Raw genomic sequence first — 16,595 nt, 5'->3', positions numbered from 1 at the left:
TATTTTTCGTCGAGATCTCCTGTTGCCTTTCATCGAAAGGAACATATTTCGTAAATAATTTGACTTTATGTGATCAACTGATGAAAGCAATTAAGGAAATATGATTAGTGTGGATCAAAGCTTTATTATAATTGAATTTTCCCAACTTAGGCAGGTGGGGACCTACCATAATTAAACGTGGAACTAGTTGTACAGATCTGAGAGTTCCCAGTATAAGTTTCCATCCACTGTATACTCCTGATTATCAACAGAAACCATTTAATATGTCCATTGATGCCGTGAATTACACTTTATGGTCTCTTTTTCATTGGAATGTTCTTGGTGTAAGGACTCCCATACTGGAAAATCAACAGCAACAGAAAGCGTCCTTCATCATTCGGAAAAGCCAAAATGGCTCCGAGCACTATGGGACTTAATATCTGAAGTCATCAGTCCCCTAGAACTACTTAAACCTGACTAACCTAAGGACATCACACACATCCATGCCCGAGGCAGGATTCGAACCTGCAACCGTAGCGATCGCGCGGTTCCAGACTGAAGCTTCTAGAACCGCTCGGCCACACTGGGAAAAGCCAAAAAACCGCGGCAGTGTGCTATAAGATAGCATTAGATACAATTTGAAATTTGCATTTGCAAGCAAAACACTTCAGCCTATGGCAGACTTATTTATGGAGTAGCACACGTGCAGTATAGTTTACATCTGTGCTACGAAGACATGTTCCTGTACTGGTACCCCCATCTTAGTTGCCTCTGCTTCACCTACAGATAACTTTACACGTCATCTGCCCATTGTTGCCGTCCGTGTTCGGAGGGACAGAGTACCAATGCAGTGTAAGAGAGGAAGCTGCCTAGACAATACCATCTTTTTCGATATAAAGAAGCATTGTGGAACGACTCAAGGAAAAAAATCTGTTAAGTTATGATAATTTCAGATACATGCAAAGTGTGATCGAAAAATCCGAATTTAAACCAAAATAAAATTAAACAAAATAATTTTTCGTTAATGAAGTTCTTCTCGTGAACAACCTGCAGGCCAGCGTTGGTCGAACGACCATCATCGTGGCGCACAGGCTGTCGACTGTGCGCAACGCGGACAGGATCGTGGTGCTGTCCGGAGGCGGCGTGGTCGAGCAGGGCAGCCACGACGAGCTGATGGAACTCAAGGGCCACTACCACTCGCTCGTCACTGCTCAGCTGTCCGCCGCCGTCAAGGAGGCCGAGGAAAAGGGTGAGCACCAGCAACTTATGGTACTACGTAGCTTCTATTCAATTACGACGAGTGAAAATAATATGAAATACACTCCTGGAAATTGAAATAAGAACACCGTGAATTCATTGTCCCAGGAAGGGGAAACTTTATTGACACATTCCTGGGGTCAGATACATCACATGATCACACTGACAGAACCACAGGCACATAGACACAGGCAACAGAGCATGCACAATGTCGGCACTAGTACAGTGTATATCCACCTTTCGCAGCAATGCAGGCTGCTATTCTCCCATGGAGACGATCGTAGAGATGCTGGATGTAGTCCTGTGGAACGGCTTGCCATGCCATTTCCACCTGGCGCCTCAGTTGGACCAGCGTTCGTGCTGGACGTGCAGACCGCGTGAGACGACGCTTCATCCAGTCCCAAACATGCTCAATGGGGGACAGATCCGGAGATCTTGCTGGCCAGGGTAGTAGACTTACACCTTCTAGAGCACGTTGGTGGCACGGGATACATGCGGACGTGCATTGTCCTGTTGGAACAGCAAGTTCCCTTGCCGGTCTAGGAATGGTAGAACGATGGGTTCGATGACGGTTTGGATGTACCGTGCACTATTCAGTGTCCCCTCGACGATCACCAGTGGTGTACGGCCAGTGTAGGAGATCGCTCCCCACACCATGATGCCGGGTGTTGGCCCTGTGTGCCTCGGTCGTATGCAGTCCTGATTGTGGCGCTCACCTGCACGGCGCCAAACACGCATACGATCATCATTGGCACCAAGGCAGAAGCGACTCTCATCGCTGAAGACGACACGTCTCCATTCGTCCCTCCATTCACGCCTGTCGCAACACCACTGGAGGCGGGCTGCACGATGTTGGGGCGTGAGCGGAAGACGGCCTAACGGTGTGCGGGACCGTAGCCCAGCTTCATGGAGACGGTTGCGAATGGTCCTCGCCGATACCCCAGGAGCAACAGTGTCCCTAATTTGCTGGGAAGTGGCGGTGCGGTCCCCTACGGCACTGCGTAGGATCCTACGGTCTTGGCGTGCATCCGTGCGTCGCTGCGGTCCGGTCCCAGGTCGACGGGCACGTGCACCTTCCGACGACCACTGGCGACAACATCGATGTACTGTGGAGACCTCACGCCCCACGTGTTGAGCAATTCGGCGGTACGTCCACCCGGCCTCCCGCATGCCCACTGTACGCCCTCGCTTAAAGTCCGTCAACTGCACATACGGTTCACGTCCACGCTGTCGCGGCATGCTACCAGTGTTAAAGACTGCGATGGAGCTCCGTATGCCACGGCAAACTGGCTGACACTGACGGCGGCGGTGCACAAATGCTGCGCAGCTAGCGCCATTCGACGGCCAACACCGCGGTTCCTGGTGTGTCCGCTGTGCCGTGCGTGTGATCATTGCTTGTACAGCCCTCTCGCAGTGTCCGGAGCAAGTATGGTGGGTCTGACACACCGGTGTCAATGTGTTCTTTTTTCCATTTCCAGGAGTGTACTTGCACGGTAACGTATCTTTAATGTCATATTGTGGTTGCCAGACACTAATTCGTACGGTTTCGATGAACTGCTTCTGGGCTTTTGACGGTACGATATGCCTCTTCAGCCAGTAACCTAGACGGTCGTCGTCGGTGGTATAATGTATGATACTGGTGTACCGCCAGTGTAATTCTTTACTTACTTCATCTCCCCATCATTGTTATCATACCACAGGGGCATCATGGAGCTTGTATGAGGACTCCTGAACAGGAGTAGGGACTAGAGAAAATTTCCATCTGAGAAAATATTTAAGCAGACGGTGTCGTTTCAGAGATGTAATATTGCTGATGCTCCGGTACAGTTTGTTGCATTGGCCCATGCTTCAAAATATTTATCTTCCTAATGTTGCCTGATCAGCTACATCCGTCTTTTTCTGTTTTATAGCAGCAATATGTGATCGTCACATTGAGATTACGGGTTTTCGGATCACCTGCCAGTACTCTCCACTGGAATGGAGTGGAATCTGGAGCTGTAAGATGTTGGAGGATACCATATAACAGCTCTACGTGATATCGTGCTCCATTCTGTGTCTCGTTTTGGCAGACATGTGCTCAGCTCTTCCGCGCTTGATAACTGTCGACTTTTCTCGCGAGGCAGCCACTTGGGCTTTCTGTGATTCCTACAGGACATTTCTCAATCAGCGTATAGATCATAGATTGAATACCGCTCAAGCAGAAAACACTTCATTCAGTACTTCAGCATTGTTATCAACAACTTAAAGAGAAGGATTACAAGAAAGAGTTTGATTATTGGTGCAATGAACCATTCAAATAACTGAGATTCTCGCAGTTCCCACGATTAAAATAGTAATCTATCCTCATCCAAATCCGTGAATTTACACAAATTTCAAAACATATCGTTCCGTTGTTTATACGGATCTCACTCTACCAATAGTAAACCTTAGCCTTCTTTACAATTCACTCAGCGAAATACATGACTCTTACTGTTTCACAAAACAAATTTCTCATACCTAAATACTTGCGACGCACCTTCTCCACGTGTATCTTTGAGGCCAAGCTCTTGCTAAATGCTTGCCATCTGCGTGGTGTTTCTTTCACTGCAGGATTCGCAGAATTCTGGTGTTCGTTGCTGCTAATATACACTACTGGCCATTAAAATTGCTACACCAAGAAGAAATGCAGATGGTAAACGGGTATTCATTGGATAAATATATTATACTACACTCGACATGTGATTAGATTTTCAAGCAGTTTGGGTGCATAGATCCAGAGAAATCAGTACCCAGATCAACCACCTCTGGCCGTAATAACGGCCTTGATACGCCTGGGCATTGAGTCAAACAGAGCTTGGATGGCATGTACAGGTACAGCTGCCGATGCAGCTTCAACACGATACCACAGTACCTCAAGAGAAGAGACTGGAGTATTGTGACTTGCCAGTTGCTTGGCCACCACTGGCTAGACGTTTCTAATTGGTGAGAGATCTGGGAATGTGCTGGCCCGGGCAGCAGTCGAACATTTTCTGTATCCAGAAAGGCCCGTACAGGAGCTGCAACATGCGGTCGTGCATTATCCTCCTGAAATGTAGGGTTTCGCAGGGATCGACTGAAGGGAAGATCCTCGCGTCGTAACACATATGAAATGTAACGTCCACTACTCAAAGTGCCGTCAATGCGAATAAGAGGTGACCTAGACGTGTAACCAATGGCACCCCATACCATCACGCCGGGAGATGCACCAGTATGGCGATGACGAATACACGCTTCCAATGTGCGTCACCGCGATGTCGCCAAACACGGATTCGACCATCATGATGATGTAAACAGAACCTGGATTCATCCAAAAAAACGACGTTTTGCCATTCGTGCACGCAGGTTCGTCGTTGAGTATACCATCGCAGGCGCTCCTGTCTGTGATGCAGCGTCAAGGGTAACCGCAGCCATGGTCTCTGAGCTGATAGTAAATGCTGCTGCAAACGTCGTGGAACTGTTCGTGCAGATGGTTGTCTTGCAAACGTCCCCATCTGTTGGCTCAGAGATCGAGACGTGGCTGCACGATCCGTTTCAGCCATGCGGATAAGATGCCTGTCATCTCAACTGCTAGTGATCCGAGGCCTTTGGGATCCAGCACGGCGTTCCGTATTACCCTCCTGAACCCACCGATTCCATATTCTGCTAACAGTCATTGGATCTCGACCAAGGCGAGCAGCAATGTCGAGATACGATAAACCGCAATCGCGATAGGCTACAATTCGACCTTTATTCAAGCCGGAAACGTGATGGTACGCATTTCTCCTCCTTACGCGAGGCATCACAACAACGTTTCACCAGGCAACGCCGGTCAACTGCTGTTTGTGTATGAGAAATCGCTTGGAAACTTTCCTCATATCAGCACCTTGTAGGTGTCTCGACCGACGCCAACCTTGTGTAAATGCTCTGAAAAGCTAATCATTTGCATATCACAGTATCTTTTTCCTGTCGGTGAAATTTCGCGTCTCTAAACTGGATAATGGCTTCAGTTCGGCATGGAGGAGAGTCCAGAAGTTTATCCAGGTATGCCACATTCAGTTGAGGCGACGCCATAAGTGGGTTCCATCGAACTTCCAAATTTGGGGAAAGCTTGATTGCTATGTTTCAACATAACACATAAGAGTAGAGGGATATGAGAGGGAAGCAGTGGTTGTAAAGGAGTGATACAGGGTTGTAACCGATCCCCGATGTACACTGAACAAGAAAAATTTGGATTAGGAATTAAAGTTCAGGGAGAAGAAATAAACAATTTGAGGTTTGCCGATGACATTTAATTCTGTCAGATACCGCAAAGGACTTGGAGGAGCAGTCGAATGGAATGGACAGTGTCTTGAAGGGAGGAAAAAAAGAAGGATAATGGAATGTAGTCAAACTAAATCAGGAGATGCTAAGGGAATCAGATTAGGAAACCATACAACTTAAGCTAGTAAATACGTTTTGCTATTTAAGCAGCAAAATAACTGATGCTGACCGAAGAAGAGCGCACGTAAAATGTTGATTAGCAATGGCAAGAAAAGTTCTGAAGAAGAATAATTTTGTTAACACCAAATATATATTTAAGCGTTAGGAAGTCTTTTCTAAAGATGTTTTCGTGGAGTGTAGCCATGTATGGAAGTGAAACATGGACGATAAACAGTTTAGATAAAAAGAGAATTGAAGCTTTCTAAATGTGATGCTACAGAAGAATGCTGAAGATTACGTGGATCGATCATGTAACTTACGAGGAAGTACGGAATAGAACTTTTTGAGACAAGAAATATATGGTACAACTTGACCAAAAGAAGGGATCGTTTATAGGACACATTTTGAAATGTCAACAGATCACGAATTTAGTACTAGGGAAGAGTGTGTGTGTGTGTGTGTGTGTGTGTGTGTGTGTGTGTGTGTGTGAGAGAGAGAGAGAGAGAGAGAGAGAGAGAGGGGGGGGGGTAAAAATCGTATACGGAGACCAAGAGATGAATATTGTAAACAGATTCAGAACGATGTAGGTTGCAGTTGTTCAGTTCGGGATAGAGTAGGATGGAATAGACTAGCATGGAGAGCTGCACCAACCATTGTTTGGACTTAAGACCACAACAACAACAAAGTTTCACCCGCTGTTCTTAGTAGTCCCATACATTTTATGTGGAAAAAAGATCAGGCGATTTAGTGGATCAATAGATGTGTGAGGTGATGCATGACTGTTCATGGAATTTATGGCGTATGAATGACATCCTGGAAACATGAATAGTGTCATTCTGCTAAACGGGAGTGTCCACGACTTACTCATCATGGCGCTGTAGATGAAATGGTAACATCTGGTCACCGAGAATCTTGGAGTAAACATCGTAGTCCACGTTCACAGTACTCTGAATGAGTGGGCCCAAGTCACGGTACGATAAACCTCACAAAATCGCAGAACTACCTGAAATCTCAGTGGACGCCCCAGGATACGACCACAATTTAACGTGTGGCAGAAAGGTGCAGGCTGGGTTTACAGAAGGCCATTTGTTGCTTAACAAGAGTTGTTAACCCTTTATTTAACAAGATATACCAGTTAACATCAGTAACATACAAATCAATAGTAATTGTCAGATTGACTTCAGGACGGCGAACCCAAAGGACCAAACAATATTTTTTTTTAGTTTTCAGGACAAATAATACCTCTTTATTTAAAATTACAAGTTTAACATTTATAAAAGTACCGTTCGAGAGCCCTTTAGGCATCTGAAGATTTCAACCAGGTAAATTTGACGTAACTAGAGTTACGGAAACAGCACTACCACAATGATTTGAAACCAACTCATTAGATAGTAAACTTCAAACATGTAAGGTGGTCCTCATTTGGAAAATTTTTAAAAGTTCAGGATCACCACTGAAATAACTCGAGCGCGCCTTTGGCGCTGGCAATTTAGCAAGTTTTCAAACAGAAAGGTAACAATGTTCAAAATTTTACAAGTTCAGCATTTGAAAATATTTTAAAATTTGTAGGTCCAGGATTACAACAAAGATTTTGGAAGCACCTTGGGTACTAACAATATTTAAGAGAAGGTAACAATGATTTAAAATTTACGGCAGTCGACAATTAAGAAATGAAAGATCTTCAAATCAAGAGGGAATACTAGACAAGTCCGGGCTGGTGGAAGCAAGGCTTGGCTAGGATGACTTAGAGTAGCGGACCCCTTGACTTAAAAAGTTCGAAAGCCGTAAGATTAAGAACTTTTCTTATAGAGAGATGACGTGGTAAGCGAGGAAGCCGCACCGCACACACGTACACAGCCGAAGTGGACTAGCCACTCCCGGTGTATCGGCGGGTAGTGATAATATGCCGGGGACAACGTCTCCAGCGCTACGACCAACTCAGGAAGCCCACGGCAAACAGGCACATAATTCATGTAAGACTGAGCATCAACTAAGTGAATTCGCAAGGCCCGAGAATACTAAATGGAAACCCCGTACCAGACATCGATCAAAATCCAAGTGTTACAATACTGCATAACTAAAACAATGATTAATCAGCTAATCATGTAACAGTAATGAGCATACACAAGAATTAATTTGATCAAACAGCCAATTGTTAACAATACCCTCCCAGAAACAAATTCACTTAACTAAGCGTAAAAGTAAGAAGAAATGCTTAAGCGCTAATACGTAAGCACGAAATCACAGTGGTAATAAAATAAACAACGGTAAGCAATGAATTCCTTCTTTTAAGAGAAGTGGTGAATTTCACCAGGTACCTTCCAAAATGAATACATAAAACGAGCCAACATTCATCGTGCCGCTGGAGTTTGCTTATCACGACCATGCCCGATGTTAGATGTTACAATTCATACACAATTCGGGCAAGCAATAACCTGCCACCTTAAAGGTCAGGCTCGATATTCGACCTCAGTGGTCACTAATATATGGCCTAGAATATATTAGAACTAAATTAATTTCATACCCAAGCAATAATGACAAGATCAACAAAATGCTGAACAAATTACAATAAAAGGAAAACACTGTTTAAATACCCTCAGCTGCAGTGTGGAACCGCGAGACCGCTACGGTCGCAGGTTCGAATCCTGCCTCGGGCATAGATGTGTGTGATGTCCTTAGGTTAGTTAGGTTTAACTAGTTCTAAGTTCTAGGGGACTAATGACCTCAGAAGTTGAGTCCCATAGTGCTCAGAGCCATTTGAACCATTTGAATACACTCAAATAAGGAGAATCACACAGAGGGGGAGGGCGAATTTAGTAGCTTGAGTACGGAGTGACGGAGAACAGAGGGCAAACCGACTTAACGGGAGCAAGTCCAGCACCGGAGCACAGGTGTCAACATCCACAAACAGAAGTACCTTACCCAAAAATGAGGTAGGACGGGCGGTTACCAGGAAAAACCAGCATCACGACGGCGACATCAGCAGACGGTCATTCGCAAATCCAGATAGTCAATCGGGCGCAACAGCGTAGAGCCCAACATTCCTCACCAACACGACCCGGTACAAATAGACGATTATGCCCCGTAGTCGCACGCTCATCGTTCATCACCGTTCCTCTCTCTCTCTCTCTCTCTCTCTCCCACACACACACACACACACACACACACACACACACACACACACACACACACTCTCTCTCTCCCTGCCCCACCGTCCGTCAACAACCTGCCTCCAAATTCCTCTAACCAAATGACAAACTACAAGAAGACCGAAGCGCCACCCAGTGGCGTGACAGGAAAATGGATCGCGCCAGTAAGCAACGATATAACAGCACGGAAAACGGCTCACCACCTTCTGCCTGAACTACGACGGGCGTTCATTTTTTCTTGGAAAGAGGTTGGTTTTATTCGGTATTCCAATACAATATATTATTTCCCACTGCTTTTGCTACAAAACTCTATATTTCAATATAATTTCCGTTCAATACGGCAGCCTTACGCCATCATAATGGGAAGGTTTCTATGCCAGCATACTACCAATCGCCGTAGGAGCCAACGCCTTGCTGCATAAATAACCTCCCCATCATTCACCGGGTTCGATTCCCGGCGGGGTCAGGGATTTTCTCTGCCTCGTGATGGCTGGGTTTTGTGTGCTGTCCTTAGGTTAGTTAGGTTTAAGTAGTTCTAAGTTCTAGGGTACTGATGACCATAGATGTTAAGTCCCATAGTGCTCAGAGCCATTTTTTGCCCATCGTTCACGTGCTGCTCTCGCCGAGTGCAGCCTTTATTGGGCCAAACTGTTGCAAGTCGGAATGTACGAGATCCGAGTTGTAGGACGGATGAGCAAGAACAGTTCAATTATGTTTTGTCAGCTCCTCTCGGCTCGTAGAACTGTGTGAGACCTTGCTTTGTTAGGAAGAAGGAAAAGTTCGTCTGCATTTTTGTGGTGACGACACGATGAAGCCGGCTCTTCGGTTTATTGAGGGTAGCACAACACACTTCAGAGTTGATCTTTGCACCGTGACAGAGGACAACAAACAGAATAACCACTTCAGACTCCCAGAAGATAGTCGCTATGACTTTACCGGCTGAGGGTGCAGCTTTGAACTTTCTCTTCGGAAGAGAGTTAGTGTGGTTTCACTCCATAGATTACCTTTGTGTTTCGGATTCAAAGTGATGAACCTTTGTTTCAATGCTTGTGACTATGTTCGTCAAAAAATTGGCAAAAAATTCCGCACACATGATCCTTCCTTGCACTTTATCTTCTCATAGGCGGCGAGGAAACCAGCTGGCAAACATCTTTGAGTACCCAACTGGTGGAGGGTTTTCAGCACTACTAACCGAGACCTCTAGTTGAGCAGCGATAGGCGATTGATTGTGATCTGTCGATCATCTCGAATGAGAGTGTCTCCACGTTCCAACACTGCGAGAGTCACAGCTGTGTGCAGCCGGCCGGGACGCGCCAGATAGGACCGGTTTGCGTGACCTTGTTGTGATGATAACGGACGCCTCGCCCAACGACAGACACTCCATGGTTTTGTTCACTGCGAGGTCTCCGTAGACATTCTGCAAGCGCCTATAAATACCTGCGATACTCTGAGTTTCCGTAAGAAAGAAACTCATTGACGATTCTCTGCTTGGAACTCACTTCCGTTACTGACGTCATTTTGAAGGCTGCTTATTGCACGAATTTTGTATAGCGAAATGGATTGACAAAAAGTATGTTCCTTTACTTATTCATCGTCCCTTGCCAGCTGCGAAGCACTGTAGGTCAAACAAATCGAGTAGTCTGTCCACTCACCATCTTGTGCTATATGAAAAGAGGCAAAACAGCTACTCGCCGGATCGCATTACTCGTCTGGTGTCGAGTAATGTCCAGTTTCTATGTTGTTTGGCCAACTGAAGCTTTATACACGGCTGTCAGCAATGGTTTATAGGAGGTACCCCATTCCAAATGTCTACTGGTTGAGATGGACCTGCACCAATAGTACCATCAATTCCGGAGGGTATTGAAACCAGTTGTCGTTGAGAAGGCATGTCACTCTTTTCTGGTCCCTGTCCGTTACTCTTTTCTTTCTACCGCTGTTCTTCCGCCAACACTCACTCACATACCACTCTTGTACTCACTATGTTTTACAGAGCGTCGAGATGTCGCGTTGGAATCTGCCTCCAGTCGACTACATTTGGGATATCATCGCACGACTCCAGCGTCATCCACAGGCGACTTTATCCGTCCCTGTACTGCCTGAGCAAGTGCAACAGGGATTGTGCTCCATCACACAGAATTACATCTGTCCTCTGTACAAAACAATGCATGCGCTTTTGCATGGTTGCATTCAACATTCTGGCTGTGAGGCCGGTTATTAATTTACCAACACTTCACATTTGCAGTGGGTTATCTCTCATTTACATCAACCTCTACAAATATATTCCCAAAGTTTCATTACTCTACATTAATTATGCTTTGGTGTTGCGATTTCTTCCATTCCATTCTTAAATTCTATGACTTAACGTGAGTGGTGGACACTCACATGCCCGCATGATAACAAATGTACACCGTATACAACGCTCCAAGACGAGCAGTGCTTCGGGAGTGACTAGCGTTTTGGTCGGTGAGCTTCTATCACCGTCCCATATCCTCTGTGTACGTAAGGCATATATATGTGCCAGCTGGCTGTGCGCAGAGCTCTGACTAAGGCTTAAGGCTCTTGGTCCTGTAGCGGCAGGAGGAGAACGGCCAGATCTACAGCGTCTGGTGAGCGTCCGCAGCGAGGCGTCGTCGATGGCGTGCAGCGACGCGGGTGCCGCAGAGTCGCAGCCGGAGGCTCCGGAGGAGAAGGTGCCGGACGTGGGGGTGGCGACCGTGCTGCGCCTCAACGCGCCAGAGTGGCACCTGCTGGTCACCGGCACCGTGGGCGCGATCATCGAGAGCGCCGGCTTCCCAGTCTTCGCTGTCTTGTTCGGAGACGTTCTCGGGGTAAGCGCGAGGACCGCGTTGCGCTTCTTAGGACTTCTAGCAATTTGACATTAAGCAAACCCTACAAAGATGCGTAGATCCGTGAGGATTGTCTATTAGTTGACTTCCTCACTATTTCCATCGTACAATATACAGTGTAATTCCACGACAATATTACAGATTTTCAGGATGATGGTGAAAGTTAAATGTAAGAATTTGATGTTAGGGTTCCTAGTCTGCCGGCCGCAGTGGTCGACCGGTTCTAGGCGTTTCAGTCTGGAACCGAGCGACTGCTACGGTCGCAGGTTCGAATCGTGCCTCGGGCATGGATGCGTGTGATGTCCTTAGGTTAGTTAGAATTAAGTAAATGGTTCAAATGGCTCTCAGCACTATGGGACTTAACTGCTGAGGTCATCAGTTCACTAGAACTTAGAACTACTTAAGCCTAACTAACCTAAGCACATCACACACATACATGCACGAGGCAGGATTCGAACCTGCGACCGTAACGGTCAAGCGGTTCCAGACTGTAGCGCCTAGAACCGCTCGGCCACCCCGGTCGGCTAGGATTAAGCAGTTCTAAGTTCAAGGGGACTGATTACAACACCCTCAGTGGCACTGAAGCGAGAAGGAAGTACTTCTCTCGGCAGCATCACTAATCTGGTGTCTTGCTGCTTCAGTAAGTCCCTCGTCGCACAGTAGTAGCGCTCAGTCGTCAGGTTCCATGATAGACACTGCCCACGACACGTGGCGTTCTTATAACTAATAACTTCACTTTATGTCTTGTTTAACTATATATATATATATATATATATATATATATATATATATATATAAACTTGCAGCCAATGGGCGTTCAGATCGCTGTTGCTAGGTGGATCTGACGTCACGTTTGCGACGGAAGTTTGTCTCGGAACACTGTCTCAGATTGTAAGATCCTACTCCCGAATAGTCGGATCTTGTACGTATTAAGGTTGCACAACATTGCCTGCTATGATTTCATCTCTAATGCTCCTTGCTGACGCTTGATTGTTAAATGTACATGTAGCCTAGCTGCTAATGAGCATTCCCGATCGCATAAATATGCATAATACTTGGCTTAAACACGTGAAGGGAATGCACATATGCATTACATGATGACCTCAGATGTTGTCCCAGAGTGCTCAGAGCCATTTGAACCATTTGTTCCTAGTCAATAAACGACCGAGCCGAAAGATATAAGCGATTGTTGCTAAGATTGTAGGGTAGGGAACACCCACAGACGTTAGTATGAACCAAAAGAAGAATAAAATTTCTAGGAAATATGGGCTCTAAAAGACTTACCGTAAGAGCTGTGAGCACCTTCGCTACTGGGAAACATATCATTTCTACTGATCACGTGCCCATAGTTCTTAAGGAGTTTATTTTAGAACCCATATTTAAGGACATGTTTTTTTCTTTTTTTGGTCCATACTACCACCTCTGAGAGATGCCTGCCCTACAATCTTAGCAAAAACCACGCCGATACATGTATTCCTCTGTCAGAGGTATCAGAATGATTTTCGCTTTTAACTTTCGATTTCTTGTCTCCAGACCAGTTCTCTTAGCTCAAATTGATACATTTACCCATCTTCATAATCCCTGAAAGTTTGTAACTTTATCACCGTATCATCGTGTATACTAGTCAAAAACCATCCTCATATGGGACATGAAAGCGAACGTGGACGTGCAGGTGGACGAGACTGGTGACGATTTAGAGGCGTGATCAACTGAACAAATTCCGTCCTATTTTCGCAGCAGCCTACGGAACATAAACCAAACCGGTGGAAAACCGCTTTCTGCGTCACAACTCATTCCTCGACCGCCATATATTGCATTACTGCTGTCTGAAGCAAAATTCTGCATTTTATGGTTTTGTATTAGACACTGTGAGTTATGAGAGTATGCTATCTCAAGCCACTACCTGCTCATGGAAGATACAAACGAAATGGATGATTTTGTTCTTAAGATTTTTCTGCTGTCGTCTTTGACAGTCGCTAATGAAGTAAACCGCAACTATTTCACGACTACATATTTTCGGATACGAACTTTGTGAGTCAGGTTGGTTGGCTCTGAGCACTATGGGACTCAACTGCTGAGGTCATTAGTCCCCTAGAACTTAGAACTAGTTAAACCTAACTAACCTGAGGACATCACAAACATCCATGCCCGAGGCAGGATTCGAACCTGCGACCGCAGCGGTTTGTGAGTCAGTACGCAGCTTATGACGCACCCGTTTCGAAATGTGTGATTCATTTAATTAAAAAATATTACATCTTTTGGGAAGACGTGATATTTTTACCACATTCGATCAATAACGAAAACATGACTAATTGTTTCACGCTATTTCACATAATAACATACATATAATGGATATCTGTCTATGTTGATTACGTAATATTATGTACGATCTAAGATAAAAAAAGAAATTATCGTAATTTTCCGAATAGGATGGAAATCGGTAGATGTGATGTACAGGTACGGACAAACAGAGCTCCGAACGTTCTCAGTTAGGGAGAGATCCGGCGTTCTTGCTGGCCAAGGAAGGGTTTGGCAAGCAAGAAGACAAACAGTAGAAATTCTCGTCGTTTGCAGGCGGGCATTATCTTGCTGAAACGTAAGCCGAGGATGGCCTACCATGGAGGCCAACAAAACGGACCGTAGAATATCGTCGAGGTACCGCTGTGCTGTAAGGGTGCCGCCGACAACAGCCGAAGAGGTTCTGCTGTGAAAAGAAACGGCATGTCAGACCATTACTTCTGGCTGTGGAGGACTGAAGTGAGGTTAGTATCCTACCGCTGTCTGGGGGGTCTCCAGACACTTCTTTGGCCTGGAATCTCATTGACTGAAGTAGAATTATTTTCAGTGATGAGTCCGAATTAAGCCCCGAAGACCGGTGATGACGTGACTGAAGACGCATTAAGGACAGGACGCTGCAACCTGCTCGGTATTATGACGAGCTAATGCGCCAGATGGACATAATTTGGCATGGTATTCGTCAAGAGGACATTCAACAACGCCATCAGCCAGTGCCCACTAACGCTGTTGATAAGGCATCTTTACAGGGTGGTCCATTGATCGTGACTGGGCCAAATATCTCACAAAATAGGCGTCCAAAAAAAAGCAACAAAGAACGAAACTTGTCTAGCTTGAAGGGGGAAACCAGATGGCGCTATGGTTGGCCCGCTAGATGGCGCTGCCATAGGCCAAACGGATATCAACTGCGTTTTTGTTTTAAATAGTAAGTCCCACAGTGCTCAGAGCCATTTGAACCATTTGTTTTAAATAGGAACCCCTATTCTTTATTACATACTCGTGTAGAACGTAAAGAAATATGGATGTTTTAGTTTGCCCACTTTTTTCGCTTTGTGATAGATGGCGCTGTAATAGTCACAAACATATGGCTCACAATTGTAGATGAACAGCTGGTAACAGGTAGATTTTTTTAAATTAATGTACAGAACGTACGTACGTTTGAACATTTTATTTCGGTTGTTCCAATGTGATACAAGTACCTTTGTGAACTTATCATTTCTGAGAACGCATGCTGTTACAGCGTGTTTACTTGTAAATACCACATTAAGTCAATAAATGCTCAAAATGATGTTCGTCAACCTCAATGCATTTGGCAATAAGTGTAACGACATTCCTCTCAACTGCGAGTAGTTCGCCTTCCGTGATGCTCGCACATGCATTGACAATGCGCTGACGCATGTTGTCAGACGTTGTCGGTGGATCACGATAGCAAATATCCTTCAACTTTCCCCCACAGAAAGAAATCCGGGGACTTTAGATCGGGTGAACGTGCGGGCCATGGTATGGTGCTTCGACGACCAATCTACCTGTCATGAAATATGCTATTCAATACCGCTTCAGCCGCACACGAGCTATGTGCAGGACATTCATCATGTTGGAAGTACATCGCCATTCTGTCATGCATTGAAACATCTTGTAGTAACATCGGTAGAACATTACGTGGGAAATCAGCATACATTGCACCATTTAGACTGCCATCGATAAAATGGGGGCCAATTATCCTTCCTCCCATAATGCCGCACCATACATTAACCCGCCCAGATCGCCGATGTTCCACTTGTCGCAGCCATCGTAGATTTTCCGTTGCCCAATAGTGCATATTATGCCGGTTTACGTTACCGCTGTTGGTGAATGACGCTTCGTCGCTAAATAGAACGCGTGCAAAAAATCTGTCATCGTTCCATAATATCTCTTGTCCCCAGTGGCAGAACTGTACACGACGTTCAAAGTCGTCGCCATGCAATTCCTGGTGCATTGAAACATGGTACGGGTGCAATCGATATTGATATAGCATTCTCAACACCGACGTTTTTGAGATTCCCGATTCTGGCGCAATTTGTCTGCTACTGATGTGCGGATTTGCCGCGACAGCAGCTATAGCACCTATTTGGGCATTATTATTTGTTGCAGGTCGTGGTTGACGTTCCACATGTGGCTGAACGCTTCCTGTTTCCTTAAATAACGTAACTATCCGGCGAACGGTCCAAACAATTGGATGATGTCGTCCAGGATACTGAGGAGCATACATAGCACATGCCCGTTGGACATTCTGAGCACAATAGCAATACATCAACACTATATCGGCCTTTTCCGCAATTGGTAAACGGTCCATTTTCACATGGGTAATGTTTCACGAAGCAAATACCGGCCGCACTGGCGGAATGTTACGTGATACCACGTACTTATACGTTTGTGACTATTACAGCGCCATCTATCACAAAGCGAAAAAAGTGGTCCAACTAAAACATTCATATTTCTTTAAGTACTACACGAATATGTAATAAAAATACGGGTTCCTATTTAAAAGACATCATCTCAGAAGTTAAGTCCCATAGTGCTCAGAGCCATATGAACCTATTTAAAAACCGCAGTTGATATCCGTTTGGCTTATGGCAGCGCAATCTAGCGGGCCAACCATAATGCCATCTGGTTT

General features: G+C 45.4%; 1 protein-coding gene across 1 annotated transcript in view; it reads left to right on the top strand.

Annotated features, from left to right (window-relative positions):
* Nucleotides 1–16,595, top strand: part of LOC124606966 (ATP-dependent translocase ABCB1-like) — a 261,320-nt gene that overhangs the window by 140,706 nt on the left and 104,019 nt on the right. Inside the window, exons 11-12 of the mRNA XM_047139103.1 lie at nt 1,033–1,228; nt 11,373–11,629. Coding sequence (XP_046995059.1) covers nt 1,033–1,228; nt 11,373–11,629 — 453 coding nt within the window. The remainder of the gene's footprint in view (nt 1–1,032; nt 1,229–11,372; nt 11,630–16,595) is intronic.

This window comes from Schistocerca americana, chromosome 3 (assembly GCF_021461395.2).
Source record: "Schistocerca americana isolate TAMUIC-IGC-003095 chromosome 3, iqSchAmer2.1, whole genome shotgun sequence".
In the NCBI taxonomy this organism is placed as follows: Eukaryota; Metazoa; Arthropoda; class Insecta; order Orthoptera; family Acrididae; genus Schistocerca; species Schistocerca americana.
Note: the sequence above shows the minus strand (reverse complement) of the source record. Positions and strands in the feature narration are given on the sequence as shown.